This window comes from Rhinolophus ferrumequinum, chromosome 25 (genome assembly GCF_004115265.2).
Source record: "Rhinolophus ferrumequinum isolate MPI-CBG mRhiFer1 chromosome 25, mRhiFer1_v1.p, whole genome shotgun sequence".
NCBI classification, from domain to species: domain Eukaryota; kingdom Metazoa; phylum Chordata; class Mammalia; order Chiroptera; family Rhinolophidae; genus Rhinolophus; species Rhinolophus ferrumequinum.
In genome coordinates this window covers 18,757,682-18,770,521 of record NC_046308.1, presented here as the reverse complement: position 1 = coordinate 18,770,521, position 12,840 = coordinate 18,757,682, and the positions used below count along the sequence as shown (strand labels likewise).

General features: G+C 45.7%; 1 protein-coding gene across 6 annotated transcripts in view; it reads right to left on the bottom strand.

Moving 5' to 3' along the window:
* Positions 1 to 2,631: 2,631 nt before the first annotated feature.
* Positions 2,632 to 12,840, bottom strand: part of EWSR1 (EWS RNA binding protein 1) — a 26,129-nt gene continuing 15,920 nt past the window's right edge. For 2 of the 6 annotated variants that reach the window (XM_033097215.1, XM_033097217.1), the window contains exons 10-18: positions 10,228 to 10,265; positions 9,662 to 9,694; positions 9,263 to 9,381; positions 6,106 to 6,235; positions 5,160 to 5,282; positions 4,238 to 4,400; positions 3,733 to 3,830; positions 3,174 to 3,426; positions 2,813 to 3,027 (exon numbers count right to left, since the gene is read on the bottom strand). In XM_033097215.1, the coding sequence (XP_032953106.1) occupies positions 2,988 to 3,027; positions 3,174 to 3,426; positions 3,733 to 3,830; positions 4,238 to 4,400; positions 5,160 to 5,282; positions 6,106 to 6,235; positions 9,263 to 9,381; positions 9,662 to 9,694; positions 10,228 to 10,265 (997 nt within the window). In that variant the 3' untranslated portion in view covers positions 2,813 to 2,987. Of the gene's footprint in view, positions 3,028 to 3,173; positions 3,427 to 3,732; positions 3,831 to 4,237; positions 4,401 to 5,159; positions 5,283 to 6,105; positions 6,236 to 9,262; positions 9,382 to 9,661; positions 9,695 to 10,227; positions 11,422 to 12,840 lie in introns of those variants that run through there. The other 4 variants (XM_033097219.1, XM_033097220.1, XM_033097216.1 and 1 more) reach the window with 4 other exon arrangements.

Below are 12,840 nucleotides of genomic sequence, written 5' to 3'. Positions count from 1 at the left end.
GATCCATGCCCATTGCTGCCAGAGCACCCAGCCTTTAAGAAACAGGAAATCTGTGTCGGGGGAGGCAAGAGGGTGAGAGCACAGGCTCTGGAGGGAGACTGCCCTCAACTCTCACTTTGGCCCTGTGGGGACAGAGTCCCAGAGAACAGTTTCCAGGCTCTTGGCCTCACGTGGCAAGGTGCTGGCTCGGTTATTAGATGGCCATCAGCTGTAATAAGATGGCCATCCGCTGTGGCTGGTTAGCCATTAGCCACTAATATAACTGCTGTGGCTATGCTAGGGGATTGGTTGACTGGTTGGTTGGTTGGCAGACAGAGAAGCAGACAGCAGATTGCGGCTAGCAAGTGTGGTTAGCAAGTGTGGATGGCAGATTGCAGATTGTGTGGATCCTACTTCCTGTGTCTTGCCCGGCCGCCAGTGAGACTGGGGTGCAGGAAGACCCCTTCTTGGGATACTGGCAAATGTTTGTTTTTGTGTCTCGACCAGCCACCATGGAGAATATAGTGGTATGACTCCCCTATCAATGGCTCTGTTGTTCCTTTTTGTCCTCACCATGTCCTGCGTTCTTGGGTGGGGAGCAGCAGCTGAGACCCCACATGGCAGGCCCCATTCCTCATCTGAGAAATGGGAACAGCATACTTCCTACCTCATAGGGTTATTAGGAATTAAACCTGTTGAGGCAGTGCTTGCATGCTGCAGGCGCCCAGGGATATGGTGAAGTTTGAGCCGCAGGTGTGCACCTGGCTTTGGTACTTCCAACACCTGCCATGGCTGAGGTGGGAGTGTCCTTGGTCTCTTGGAGAAACATCACTGGCCCATGTGGTTGGATTGCAGTGGACAAGACAGAGTGGGCCAGCCAAGGCCATAGCGGCCTGTGGGGGCCACATCTTATAGGGCCTGTGGGTCATGGCAAGCGTAGTTCGAGCACCCAGTGTTTCAACAATTGCAATGACTTACGGTGTCGGGGGGGGGGGAAGGGCTAGAGGGGTGAGGGAGAGGTCTCAGCCGGCCGGCCCAGGCAGAGGCTTGTGGCCTGGACTGCATGGCGGGAGGTGGAGGACATTGGGGATGTACTGTATTTTGATGATGGCCTTATGGGTTAGGTGGGGGGTGGGGCAGGTATAAGAGGAGCCAAGGACTCCTAGGTTCGGAATGGTGCTTCCGTTTGCTGGGATGAGGTGCAGGGAGGAGCAGGGCAGGATGCAGCCCTGCTTTAAGCCCAGCAGACACCCAGGAGGAGCTAGCACTTGAAAGGTGCAAAGTCAGCAGTATGCATGGTGGGAGGTCAGCCAGGCAGCGAGGGGGTCAGAGAAGCCCTAACACCAGCCTGGGGATCCCCCTATGTTTAGAATTCAGGAAGAGGGGAGGCAGCAAAGTGATGGGAGGACTGTGAGGGAACATTTTGGCAACGTGGTGGTCGGTGGTGAATCTGAGAGCTGTTTCAGTAGAGGCCAGAATTAGAAGGTGGTTCTGGAAATGGGACAAAGGGAACTGAAAAATGGTTTGGTGGCTGGAGGAGGATGATGAAGGGTTATCAAAGGTGGGAGAGCAATGTGTATTCACCAGGGTAATGACCTGGTAATAAGGTCCTGGGAGGGCTGTACAGAGGGCAGAGGTCCCACCCCCATCCACCTGAACACAGGCCAGCAGTGAGTGGTGCCCCTGCTCCCACTGGGGGCAGGGGACGGGAGGGAAGTAACGTTCCAAATTCTGGTTCCCTCCCCTGGCTAAAGGTGACCATCTCTCCTTGAACCTTTGGACACTTGGTTTTTGACTGGTAGTGTTAAGGCCTGAGTTTGTTAAAACATCTCGTCTGGTGATAAAACTGACTTTATTAGTTACAATTGCTTGCTTGGAAAACCTTTTCCCAGGTAGGCATGTCAGTGCCTCAATCTTTGAATGACGAGTCACACCCACACAGGTGGGCAAAACTTCAATCTACTGCCCCGGACCTAAGTACTTATCTTTATCCAAGTCCAGAGACAAGGCTGATCAAAAAGGCCAGTAGGTGAAGGGTCTGGGGCTCATCTTGTCCCCAATTTCAGAAACATACCCACTGGAAAAAGCCTTGACCGATGACCCTGCACAAGGCAACTAGCGCGATTTTAAGTGACCTAGTTTAGTACTGGGTTGTTTACCAGATTTTAAAACGCTCACCCTGTAGCTTCAGCGTGTGAGCAGGAAGAATACAAATGGCTCCCTTTTGAGCTCTCGCCCAGGCAGACCTCGCTGATGTGTGCAGCCTGACTCAGAACTCCCACTAAGCCACACCGCCATCTGTGAGTGGCACTTAGAGATCCCCGAGAAGCAAAGGGGTTTGGGAGGTTCCAAACTATGACAGGTCCTCGAACACAGCAGTCCTCACTGCAAACCAGAGACTGAGGCAATGTCCCCTGGAAATACGCTTCAGGGTCAGAGTGACACCCCAACCCTTTTCCTTGAGGCAACCCCATGACCAACACTGTGCTGTCTTGCTTGTTTTTCGTGTCACGACCATTTCAGAGTTTCCCTCACGTGACACATGAATCAGCTGTTTATCTGGATGGCACCCCTCTCCCTGGTGGGTCAGGGACCTGCTCCAAGTAGACAGGCAGCGACTGCGGAACAGAGGCCGAGAAGGATGACTGTTTATAAACATTTGGAATTTTATTTAAAAAAAAAAAAAAAAAACATCACAACCATGAACATTGTTACAGTTAGAGGCCCTCTTGGTTCTCCACAATTATACTGAGCATGCTCACAAGGGGTTCCCATTGTTTAGTCTTAGTTAAACAACCATCTTTAAAAGAAGGAAAAAAAAAACTCAGCACACTACCATTTAACTTGTTTTAATGTTTCTTCACAAATGGTGAAAAATACTAAAGTACAGACAAGGAATAATCATAATGCTGTGGCCAACATTATAAATATGGAATTATAAATTTAAAACATTTTCTGGTTTAAAAAATAAATCTGGTAGTCAATGCAGCTCCGCGGGGTCTCTGCGTCTAGTAGGGCCGGTCTCTGCGCTCCTGCCGGTGCTCGCCTCTGCCAAGGCGGAAGGAAAAAGGGGCGATGAGTGAGGTGGGAAAGGCCAGCGGCAGCCCCCCCACGACCCGAGCCCCGGATCACAGGCGGAGGGGGCTGAGCCCCGGCGGCCCAGCGGCCCACAGCCGCTTTCCACCACCACATACTTATCCATCTTTCCAGGGCCTCCACGCCCGCCTCTTCTTCCTCCCATCTGTTCCATCAAAGGTCCAGGGGGACCTCCAGGGCCACCTCGTCTTCCTCCACCAAAGCCACCTCGGTCCATGCCCCGGCCGCCACGGAAGCCACCTCTGTCTCCACCACGGCCACCTCTGAACATTCCACCGGGACCACCCCGGTCCATGAGGCCACCTCTTCCTCCCCGCATGCCGCCAGGGCCACCTCTGCCTCGGTCACCACCTAAGGGGAAGGACAGGAGGCCAGGTCAGTGGCCAGACAGAATGGGTGGATGCAAAGGCTCTGTGGACAGGCCTCACAGCCTGACCTCCCAGAGCAGAAACACAGTAGGTCCTTTACTTGGTCCAAACAACTGGGTCACCATTTAGAAGTGGTGATGGGGCTTCAAGAGCCCCAGTGCGGGGCCGCACTTGCAGAAACCACTGAGCTGCTTCCTAGCGGCTGGCAGCTGCAGTTACCAAGCCCGCCAAGTTAGTAAGAGGTTTAGTGCCAAGAAGCTGAAGGGATGCTCACAAAACCTGTACGTACCCGGGGGTGGGAAGGGCGGCGGGAGGAAGCCTTCAGGCTTGGGGGCCTTACACTGGTTGCATTCTGTCCTCCAGGCGAAGTTCTGGTTCCCACACCCCCTGCACAAAATTACATCACAACAGAAATTACCAAGGAAGGAAGCTGAACAAGCCAAGGAGACACAGGAGCAGGCACACACTCACTCCATCACCACAAACACTGGGTCCTGGTTCAACATTAAGAGGATCTGTCCACACAGAATGGCTTCAGAGCCACAGCCTAAGGCAGAAAACGCACCCACTGGACCAGTGTTTAATCCAGCAAAACGTCTGTACAACGTGTATGTGGACCCTAGAGTCCAGGGGACCTTCTTTAGAAGGTTCTGACGACGCTGGTGAACGACTGATTAATCCCCCCCCACCTCCCCCCAACAGAGCTCATCTAACCAGAGAGAATCCAGCACTTCTCTCCAGAATGGCATGTAGGGTGACCGTTAGAAGGCTATCAATTTGCCGAAAGTACATACGGATTAGGGCACTGCCAGTCTCCAGCTCGGTGCTGGACGTTTCCTCCTCCGGAGGGGTTCCCTCGGGAACCCCGGGGCCCTCTGGGGGGGAAGCCTCCTCTGTCTCCTCCACGGCCTCCCATGCGACCCATGGGTCCCCCAGGACCTCCTGGGCCCCCTGGACCTGCAATAAAAAGAGCAATCACCTCTTTATAGCACCCGATTTGCTACTGGGAAATACTGGGGGTGCCAAAAAAATGTATATATGTGACCTGTACTCCTCTTTTGTTACTGGTAGATAGTGAGTCTTACAATAGTTTTTTCCTTTCTTAAAATACGTGTACATTTTTTTGGCACCCTCTGTATGTACCACTAAGGGAATTCATATAGAGCTCATAGCTGTCATTGTCCCATCACCTGCCCTACATTTTCACAGGCCCAGGACCTAGCTCTGTGCTTCTCACGTACAGCTGCCCCTTGAACAACATGGGTTTGAACTACATGGTTGGGAATCCATGTATGTGGAGGGCCACCTTAAGTTATATGCAGATTTTCGACTGCAAGGGGCGCTGGCACCCCTAACCCCTGTATTGTTTAAGGGTCAAGTATATTATCAGTTAGCTCCCACAGTACAAGGGCAGGCATCCCCACGTAGATGAAGGGACCAAAGCAGAAAAAACAGCAGCAGCCCCATGGCTGACACCAGGCAGAGTGTTCCACAGGGATTCCAGCCTCCCTGACCAATCAAGCTCTGTTCTTCGCTTCCTTTTACTTCCACAAACTTTTACCGCCAAGCATTCAGTAGTCTCGTATTGACTCTACATCCCTCTTTAGTGTTTCTAATGGGCTTGCCTCACCCTAGAATCGTTTCTCAAAGACAAGTCTAGTAAAAAAATGTTCGAAACAGCACAGAAGTATGTCAGAGCAGGTGTCCAGGGGCTACCTCCACGGAGCGGCGGCGGCATCCCCCTGCCCTCGCGGGGCGGCATCCCCCCCCGCATGCTGTTCATCGGAGGCTTCTTCCGAGCAAGAGAAACTTTAAGTTTGCTCCCTTGGAAATCTTTCCCTGGAAAAAGACAACAGAATACCAGTTACTTCCAGCCTCCTTGCCCAAGGGACTAGGCAAGGCTAGACCACGCCCTCGTCACCAATCCCATGGCTCCGGCTGCGTAAGTGTGCCCGCCCCGTCTTCGCTTAAGAGCTTTACTGGCAAGGCCAGAAAAAGCCTTCAGAAGACATTAAAAACCTCTCATCCTAAAGAGGAAGTAAGCTGGGGGGAGGCGCAGTGTGCACTGGCCCCCTTGTCCAGTGTAGGGGGAGAAGCAGGGACAGGAAGAACATGAAGTGGCCAAGAGACAAGAGCCCAGACTTGTCCTCTGACACTTCCAAGTTGGTTTTGTCAAGGCCGTATACACATAAACTCAAATGTGTACCGGAGAAGCTATTGGTGGTTTTGGGGTACCTTCTGATATTTGTGCTTAGAGAAACATTTACAACTTTAAGCAAGGTCATCTGTAATAACGAGGACTGAAACTAAGGGCTCTCCTAATCCAGACTGTGACTGGGCCTCACGTGGCTGACGGGAGCCAGGCAAGCAGCATCCCGACAGCCATCAGTGCTCCCCCAGGAACAGACCAACGGTCTTCCGGCTCCTATAGCTTTCAAGGAGCTCCTTCCTGCCATTGCCGCTAGGCACTCACGCACAGGAGAAAGTGTATCTGTCCCTTGTCCCTAGAACTACTACAGAGTATGACGTTCTAACAGTTAAATACACCAGCAAGATCCTCTTTACCACAAGCTGACACGTGCACACTCCTGACCAGGCCCCCCGTGCCCTTGAGCAGCCAGGTAAGAACGCCCGTGCACACCCCGTTACTCCAGGCGCCTACCGTCAAACCACTCCACCGCAGCCTTGGCAGTCGGCGGATCTTCATAGGACACTGTCGCATCCCCTTTGGGCTTTCCTGTCTCCTTGTCCAAGTAGATATGGATCAGGGGTTGTCCGGTTCGCTTGTTCATCTAGGTGTAAAATTGCACGGTTAGACACTGAGCAGAATATACTAATTTTGGGGAACTAAAAGTCCACGTGAAATTCAGAGAAGTCCCTCAAACTGTCAAAAGCAGTAATTTTTCAGACACACATTCAGTAAGATATTAATTTATCTGAGTAGTGGAATTATGGATGAATCATTTCCTAAACTGCTACAAAAAATATGTACTTAGATGATTTTTTCCCCTCTTAGATGCATTTTATCTTAAGAACCAAAATAGGCCCAAAGTTCCAAAGCACGTAAGTGAACAGCACGGGCCCCCCTCCCTCCCTAGCCATTTCCTCCTGGTGTCCTTGTACCTGTCCCAGCAGTTTCCATGCCACACTACAGGCGCCCAGTGGGAGCACCCACTTCTTAGGAGGCAGTCAGGCTTTGACATCATCACGTAAGACACTTCCATCAAGTAAAAACTCCCCTTAAGTCCCTAAGTACAGCACACAGGGCTGTGAGCGTGCTACAAAGGACTCCTGATGGAGTCTACCACAGCCAGTTCTTCCTCCAGAACTAGAACAGATCACTAGTTTTTCAGCTGAACACCAGATGCAGCTGGCTTGAATTCAGGAGCCACATTGCTCAAGAATATGGGGGGTGGGGTGTGTGTGTGTGTTTTTTCCCCCCAGGACCCATTAGCTCCAAGTCAAGTAATTGTTTCAATCTAATTGTGGAGGGCGCAGATCAGTGGCCCATGTGGGGTTCGAACCGGCAACTTTGTTGTTAAGAGCACCGCGCTCTAACAACTGAGCTAACATTTGAGCTAACCGGCTGCCTCCCATGTGTGTGTTTTGCATTAAATGTATATACAGATTAGATCAAAGTCTAATCTATACATATTTGTTTATATATACAGTGATATTTGAGAGCATGTGATTATAGGGCTTTAAAAAAAGCAATGGTTATAATGTTTATGTATTGATACCTATGTTTTTATATAAGGGACATATAAAGACTGAAAGGAAATATGGCAAAATAGTGGTATGAAGGATGAGATATGTATTTTAAAAATCTCTTTTATAAGACTTAAATAAATGGAGACATACAATGTTCATAGAAAAAAAGCCCAATGTTATAAAAACATCAATTCCCAAATTGTCTTACAGAGTTAGTCAACACCCAATTAGGGTTTTTAAGCAACCTCATAAACTCATTCTAAAATGTATACAGAAGAGCAGGAATGAACAGCAACACATTCTTAAAGAGTGAAACAGAAGAATCTGCCTTACTAGGTATCAACACTTAGCATAAAGACATAGTAATTAACTGTGCTATTAATACAGGATCATACAAATTAACCAAGGATCAGCATTCAAGTAACATAAAAGAATTACGTGCAAATGAACAAATGACAAATAACCCAATGAAAAATGAGTACAAGACACAAACAGGCATTTCACAGAAGACGGTGGGCAATTATAACATAACTAGCAACCAGGGAAAAGCAAACGTAAAAGTCACATTTCCAGTTTCTTCTATCAGATTAGCAAGTTAAAAAGCCACGCTTCCCAGGAGTGGGAAGGATGTGGTGAATGTGGTGGTCAGCCACACCATTACCTTGTGAAGTTAAACACACACACACACCTCAAGAACCAGCAATTTTACGCCTGGGTAGAACTGATTCATTATTCGTGGATTCAACATTTGCAAATTTACCTACTTGATAAAATTTATTTGTAATTCCACAATCAACACTAGTGGTACTTTTGTGGTTATTTGCAGACACACAGAGCAGCAAAAAACTTTAAGTTGCCTAATGCACACGTTTACCCAGCTGAGGTCACACAAGATGACACTCTGCCCTCTCGTTCCCGCTCTCTCTCGAGATGACCAGAGGCGGCTAGTTGGGTAAATCTGAATACCATGCCAGGCAGTGAACACTTCTGAACCCCCTTTTCTCTTTGTAAAATAATCTACCTGAGGAGTTGTTTTTAGCATTTATGATTAGAATCTATGTGAGACATCTGCGTCTATATGCATACACACGTCCCCTAGGAGAAGTGGTTCTGCGCTCACTAATTCAGTGTTTGTAGTGACTTGACAGAACTTAACTACCGTGAGTAACAAGAATCAACTACACACACTAGAGAAACGAGTGCAGAAGAACGCTCACTGCAGCCTGGCTTATTACTAAAAACCACCCGTCTGTCTGTAAGAGAACGTATGAGTAATGAGTGATGTATTTATAAATGAAATACAGAATTCCCAAACTTTTGAGCATCTGACCTAGGGACCACCCCCCCCCCCGCCCCACGTAACAACCCCACCACCATTCCAGTAGCTCAGACCACAACTTTCTAGTCACACCAGCTTCCTTGAGTTTGCCAGGCAAACTCCTGCTCAAGGACCTCTGCCTTGCTATTCTCTCCATTATTCTGAAATATCCTCCCCACTCCGACGTGTACGGGCCCATTCATTTTATCCCTGCCCTTATGCTGTATTTGTTTTCCCCACAACACTTATCACCATTAAACACACTATAGTCCTTTTTAACTATATGCTCCCTGCTATATGTAGATCCCATGGGTTCTTACCTGTTTGTTTCTGGTATAGTCCCAGAGTAGTACTGCCTTATAGTAGTGTTTAATAAACATTATTCAGGATGGGAGTGGGGAGAAGGGATAAAATTGGGAGGAGAACTACACCAGGTATTTCAGAGGTACTCATAAAACCCCACTTCTTATGCTGGGAAGTGGATACATTAATGTTCATTACTTAAAAACTCAAGTTGCATTCTGTATTTCACAATAAGTAGGTCCCAGTGTTCTTACAATTAACTGATTATTATAAAAATGACTGAGTTATCAAGTATGCTTAAACCACATTTAGCACTTTTATTAAAAGTGTTTTTTTTTTTTTTTTTGAATTTTAAGGAGCAAACCATAATACATCCAGAATGAAAAGTCAGCCAACTTCAGAAACTACTTTCAACATCAATTTAGTCTGTTGTAAAGGCCCCGCGGTCAGCAGATCTGGCAGATTGCATGGTTATGCTTGTACTTACCTTGACTACTCCACACTGCTTAAAGAAGTCTGCCAGATCATCCAGGGTCACATTGTCATTTAATCCTTGCACATAAATCGCACTATTGTCCGAGTCTTCATCTGGATCAACAGGTGGGCCTTCCAGAGAGAAGACGACAGAAGGGAGTTACTGTCATGAATCCGCAGGGACTTAGTAACCAACTGGTCCCTACCGCCAACTGGCATTCATTATAAAGCTAAGAGAATCACCGACCATAAGAACACCCGAAGACTTCTGGTTTACTTTGTTTAAGGCTATTTAAGTAGATGCTCTTCGAGGAAGCCCCAGACTGCCCTTGACTGCTGAACTCTAGCACACACTCAATTCTGTGCTACTTGTTTATAAAACACATGGTAAAATACAAGAATTCAAAATTACCTAGATCAAGATCTGGTCCTTCGTCCATGGGTCCTGCCAACCAGGAAAAGAGCATATAAAATATTATTAGTGCACGTCTTGCAAGCTACAAACCTTACAAACACACATAACTATCTACTACACCACCATTTGATGGGGCTTCATTAAATTCAAAATGACCTGCACTGCTAAAATGGAGCAGTGCCCCTTTAACATTTGTGAAAAGTTTGCTAGGGTTTGCTTTTTCTTTGCTGGTTTACTTTCAAACCATTAACCAAATTCACTCTCAATGCTTATGTGCCAGATAAGTGTTAAATTTAAGTCAAAATTTTTTCTCCACATAAACCAAATTTAAAAACTGTAGTCTCCCCCATATTACAGAAGCAGTTGCTCAATACTTCAAGTTACCCTTTGTTTTGTAACCATAGGTTAACCTTATTACCCCTAAGACAATGCCGGCAGTACCCATTAGTCTCTTTTGTATAGATCATTTTTAAACCGCTTATGAAACTAATAACAAATTATAGTTTTCTAAAAACTGACTGTATTTTTTTAAACACTATCCATGGTAATACTCAAAAACTTACCACCAGGCTTATTGAAGCCACCTCGCTCTCCAGCGCTGCTGGGGGGATAAACGAAGAAATGAAGGCCTTTCCCTTTAAAAGCCAGTACCGCTCTGAGCCTTGGGGGGGCTCGTGGGGAAGAAGGGCACTGGCTAAACACATCTCCAAACAATGCATCTCTCTCATCTTGTCACTATGCCTTTCTTCAGGGCAGCTTGCTCAAATTTCCTTTATATACAACCTTGCTTGTCTGATCGTACACACCAGTATGGTTGGTTCCTTTCATTTCGGGGGCTGGTATTAATAGTGCAATACTTGGCAAAGGAGGGGGAAAAAATAGATCCCAAACACCCATCCCATCAGCTGAAAAACAAAGAGAGCTTGGTGTAGAGGAGTAACAAGTTGGGCAACTGCTGTGACGAGACTTTCCATGTTCATAAAGGTGCACCCTCAAATTCTCCCAGGGGAGAGCCCAGTGAGGCCCTGGGATTCCTAACAAGGCACAGTATGATAAAGCAGGAGACACCACATTAAATGCCTACAACACACATCAGAGGACGCATCCAGCCAATCTTCAGCATAAAGCCATACATTTCAAGGCACTAATGAATGTAACAATCGCTGTGAAAGGAGAATTTACAACCAATACCAAGGCTCAATGGACTGGGGGTGCAACTTTATAGACATATCAGTTGAGAATGACAATGGCAGTATAAAATTACTGCCTTGTATTATTTTAAAGGGGGAGGGAATATGAATTGGGCCTTGTTTTCTTCTTCGTTAAAATTAAACAAAGGCAGCTCCTCAGTGGGAGGCCCTGAACTTCTTCTAACCAGTATTGCACTTTAATACCTGAATATACAATTTCAAGCTGTTGCATGCAGCTTTGTTTCCTTTTTAAAAGTACACACCATAAAATGTTCTCTTTCTTTAAACACAAAATTTTACACTTTAATGTTACACAATTCTAGAGTATTATTATACCTCCTCTGATTTATTACCAAACAACAAGTATGCAGTTACCAAAGTTACAGAAGGATTCCATTTATACAATGAATACATTTTGTTAAAAATATTCTATGTATATTTTTCCTCTCCATATGGACACGTGTCTAGTCCCACTTTTCATTATGCTGCCGGCTGAGTACTGGGCTGAGTACTGAGTACGGGTACTTTTTAAGTATTGAAGTGTATACAAGGCTCTCACTTTGTAACCTGTAGCATATAAATGCGACAAAGCATGTTAAAAAGTTTCCACGTTTAACAGCCAATGAAAATATCAAAATACTGAGGCAATGAAAAAGGGCATGTTAACAACATTGAGTGCCTTACCTGCAGAAGACACTGAAAACCATCACCACACCACAATAAAAAAGAGGAGGGGGGAACGCCCCTGTCCTATCCCCAAAGGATCCAACTGACTGCTTCACAGTCTGTTGAAAAACCTATGGGGAAAGCCATGATTTTTTTCCTATGGCTCCAGGAGAGACTTCTCATCCAGAAAGAGGGGACCCCCTCTACTAGCAACGTCTAGCAAAATCAGAAGAATTATTACTTCTGGAGTATCAAATGAATAAATTTGAAATTGATTCTGTGATTGAAAAATACTACGACTTCTAGGTGATTGGAGACGTGATGATAGTAATTTCAAGTGTCTATGTCTATTTTAAAACATCCATAAAGAAGTGAAACCTTTATAATGGAATGACATTCTCCAAATTAAAAGATTGATTTTACTCTATACCGAATTATTTATAAATTTTTGCATGTTGTAAAATGAGTTTCTTCCAATAAAGATTTCACTGAAGACTTCTAAGTTATGCAGAATATGCAAAACAGTATTTTCAATCAGTATCTTTCAACAGTAAATAGATTTTCTAATGTAAAAGATTAATTTTTTTAAGTCTAATTTTGAAGTCCACCTCTATAAAAAAGAAATCTTAATTCAATTTTTCCTTGAATCAACAGTGGCACCAAATACAATTCACATTTAATCTAACATTCTGCATAACTTTTTACTAGTTTATATCGGGACAGAACACACACAGAACTAAGCCTTCTGATCATGTTAACCACCAACATTATCCCTCACCTTCATCAAAGTACAAATACCAGAAAGGAAAGAGGGGATGGGAGAAGGGAGGGGAAGGGCAGGTACAGATAGCAAAGTTATGTTATTAATCTGAACAAAATTTTCTAAACCAGATTGTGCCATCAATCAAAATGGTCAAACCGATTTAGACTTCTCAAAATCTCCAATAAGGAGTAATCCTATAATTATACACATTTCTCTGCAAAAAGCTATTGGATTTTTCTTGTACGAGGTATACCTCAGGTCATAGTTCAAGGGTTATGGGACCAAGATCTTCAACATAACGCTCAATAGTTCCAAGTACAAACAGAAGTTGGGGACAAACATTGTGGAAAACAGCTGCATTCCTTTTCTGCAGTATGTACACCAGGTATTTCAAGACAACTATTTAGAGGCAATTAGTTAAAAACCTAGGATTGTTAGATGGGTTGTGTGTGTTCCATCCCAAATCTATTACCCCACAGAGGTTTTTGACCTCTGGAAACCACGAAGGGAACTGAAAGCTCTAGTTTCAAAACCATTCTTTGTTCTCCCCAACCCAA